The sequence below is a fragment of the Sinocyclocheilus rhinocerous genome, unplaced genomic scaffold (genome assembly GCF_001515625.1).
Source record: "Sinocyclocheilus rhinocerous isolate Xijiao unplaced genomic scaffold, SAMN03320098_v1.1 scaffold137, whole genome shotgun sequence".
Classification (NCBI taxonomy): Eukaryota; Metazoa; Chordata; class Actinopteri; order Cypriniformes; family Cyprinidae; genus Sinocyclocheilus; species Sinocyclocheilus rhinocerous.
The window spans coordinates 172,169-175,802 of record NW_015633537.1 but is presented as its reverse complement, the minus strand read 5'-3'; the positions used below and the strand labels follow the sequence as shown (position 1 = coordinate 175,802).

At 34.0% G+C, this 3,634-nt stretch overlaps 1 protein-coding gene across 1 annotated transcript in view; it reads left to right on the top strand.

The window, feature by feature from the left end:
* Positions 1 to 3,634, top strand: part of LOC107744287 (transient receptor potential cation channel subfamily V member 6-like) — a 10,538-nt gene that overhangs the window by 2,664 nt on the left and 4,240 nt on the right. The window contains exons 9-11 of the mRNA XM_016557841.1: positions 844 to 979; positions 1,060 to 1,146; positions 1,246 to 1,322. Of these exons, the coding sequence (XP_016413327.1) occupies positions 844 to 979; positions 1,060 to 1,146; positions 1,246 to 1,322 (300 nt within the window). The remainder of the gene's footprint in view (positions 1 to 843; positions 980 to 1,059; positions 1,147 to 1,245; positions 1,323 to 3,634) is intronic.

Sequence of the window (3,634 nt, the reverse complement as noted above, 5' to 3'; positions counted from 1 at the left end):
ATGCGCAACGCTGAACTCATACGTCATCCGCCCGGAGCTGCTTCCGTGTAGGACTGTTGGCGCAAGTTACATTAAAGTGATTATTACGTTTTGAATATGGATATTTTTCTTACAAAAACGCATCGATTCGCTACAGGAGGCCTTTGTTCACCCCCCGGAGCCGTGTGAGACACTCTTTTTTTATGGATGGATTTGCTTTTTATTTAACTTCTTTTGGACTGATGCATGCAACACCTGCTGAGTGCCATGAAACAGCTTGAAAGATCAAAGACAATTTTTTATATAACTCCGACTGGATTTGTCTGAAAGAAGAAAGTCATATACACCTAGGATGACTTGAGGGTGAGTAATTTATGGGCTAATTTTCATTTTGGGGTGAACTAACCCTTTAAATATCTACATTTCTTAAATTTATTAATTTATTTAAAAAAAGGTACAAAGAAAATCGAAGGCAACTAGCTTGTCTGCTTTTAGGTCAATGAATTACATTTTATGGTGAAAAATATTATATTATATATTTATCTTTTATATGTAGTAGATATATAATCTAGGGTCTAAATGTAATATCATAAACAAAAAGAGTTGATATAATTATGTTTAAAATGTAGGTTAATATGATATGGAGTTTTAAAGGAACATTATGATATGTTGTCCCTGTTGTACCTGTTTTTCTTCAGCTGACTCTTCAAAAGCTTTCTAGTTTTTCCACATATTTAGCATTTTTTCAGATTTTATACACATATTACACAGAACATATTTCACTTTGAAAGCAGTGATGTGCTATGAAACGATGTTTATGATTTCAGCTACACTGACGATGTTGCTCTATTGATCTGTTTGCAGGTTATTGATGCTGGTGTACCTGCTGTATATTAGCATATTCACGTTGTGTTGTATAAACCGCCCCCTGAAGGACATTCCTGAGAATTACACCAAAGCAGACAACGACCAAACCATAAAAGTGCAGAAAAGCTTTACGGTGTGAAACAATATTTTATGTTTCTGTATATCAAAGCACTTTTATATCTGCAGGAACTTAATGATTTTTTGTATGTTTAGGAGAGCTATCAGACCTATAAAGATCACCTGCGTTTAATTGGAGAAATTATCAGTGTCATAGGAGCCATCGTTATTCTGCTGATAGAGGTCAGCAAAACTTTTTCTGACATTAGAAACATTATGTTATAACTAGTCAAATATTATTGGTATTATGCCAAAACACTCCTTATCATGAATTATTCTCAGGTTCCCAGTATTTTGAGAGTGGGAGCTAAACGCTATTTTGGCCAGTCTGCCCTAGGAGGACCCTTCCATATTACTTTGTAAGTTCTTTATATATATATGTATATATATATATATATATATATATATTTAAATTCACTGTTTTTATTTTTTATTTTGACATATTTTAAAATGTAATTTATTTCTGTGATTTTCAGCAGTTATTCAGTCTTCAGTGTCACATAATTCTTCAGGAATCATTCTAATATGCTGATTTGGTGCTCATTAAACATTTTTATTATTATCAATGTTAAAAACAGTTGTACTGAAACATTAGTTTTTTCAGGTTAACTTTATATTATAGGAAGGGGGTTACTCGCTAGGGGACATATAGAGTGGTGCAGGTATGACATCAGAACCGACAAGCCTGTGGTAAACATAACTTGATGATGACATTTTGTTCTACAACGTAAACTGCACACACCCATAATGAAAACATGAATTTTAAAGCAGTTATGTTTATTTTTGAATTTTTTTTACTAATAAATAACTATAAAAGTGTGAGGGTGTGCAGTTTGTAGAACAAAACGTCAAAGTATCATCAAGTTATGTTTAAAACAGGCTTTATTTTACTCATAAATAAAATTAAAAAAAACATTTTAAAAGCCCAACAGGCTTGGTCGGCATTACTGAGAACTCCCACGAAAACGTCATATCCGTTTATGCCGTGGGGGAAAAGAAACTATTCAAATTAACACGCGGAGACCTTGTTAGGCACTTGATCTTTACTCTTGGTAATGATTACAATTGATTTTTGCTTGGTGCAATGCCAAAAAGTTGCTGTGTGGCGTTCTGCACCTCTAATAAGTAAAAAAAAAACACATCTGAAGTTTTATATACTGCCAAATAATCAGACGGAGCCGGCAAGGAGAACAGTAGTTGTGGAAATACAATGTTTGAAACATATCAAGCTTAATATAATATTCATATTCATGTGCACTCCAGATAGGATACTACACCACTTACCCTGTCATGCAGTCACAATGACCTGTCATTACAGTCCCGTCCCCCTGCACCACAACCCAGCTCTGATGGGGCTTCACATCACAACAAAATAAATGAAGGTCGTTCCCTAATATTTTGTGATGTAAATGTCATAACCTATTAAAACATTTAATTCATTAACCATGGTTTTACTATAGGGAAATTAAAGTAACCATATTGATTTTTTGGCATATTGATTACCATTTATATAACCACAGTTTTACTACAAATACAATGGTTAAACTATGGTTCCCTTTCAGTCGGTCACTCTCGACGTCACGTCGGATGACCGACGAATTGGGATCTCGCTTAGAGAGACCAATCTACTTCGAGTGTAAACTAAACGAGCCAATGATGTGCATTGGCTCGTTTAGTTTACACTCGAAGTAGATTGGTCTCTCTAAGCGAGATCCCAATTCGTCGGTCATCCGACGTGATGTCTCCGTTCCCTCCTTCAGGGAACGAGGGTTACCATACGTAACCGAGACGTTAGTGTAGCAAAACCATGGTAAATTTGTGGTTACCATGGTTTAACTGTAGTAAACATGTGTTGTTGTTGTTGTTTTATTTGTAGTAAAACCATGGTTAATTTTCTTAAGACATACTTTCATATTATTTTATATCTTCTTAATTTTACTACATATATTTGTGAAAATGGTTAGGCTATATGTAATGTTACCTATGTTTTGTCAAAGTTAAAATTCTTTTTAATATACCAATAAAAAGTAGGCTTTTCCCTGGTCTTTATCACTTTATTAAAATTATGCAAAACAAAACGACAAATGTTTACTTTCACAAGCTGTCACATATTTATGGGCTTACAGTTAGCTCTCTTACCTGGAGACTTAATCACAAAAAATAACACCTCTGGCCATTCCGTTGGGTCGTTTGTCCAGTCACAGATACTGTATTGACAGTTAGGCCTGTCACGATAACAACTTTTTGTTGTGCAATATATTGCCCCAGAAATAATTGCGATAAGCGATATTATTGTCATTTTAAAGACCATTTTATGCCACTGAATATATAATCATAATGTAACAGCATAATAATGCAAGAAGGCCTACACACTTCCAAATGACAACAAACTTTTAATTTTTAAGAATATTTAGATCATGGAAATTAAGTATCAAAATATTAGATACCTTAAAAAACCTGAATAAACAAACATTTTCTAACAAAAAGTGCAAAGTAGAAAAAAAAAGAAAAATGCACAAAGAACTTGTATGGAGTAGATTTTTCCATCTACAGATTTTTCCCTGACCTTTTTTCTCTGTAAATTAAAGGTGCACACTATTGCTGAAATACACAATCACTACTTAGCAGGTCAGATGTCCGTATGCACAAAGGCACAGACCTCTAAACAAGG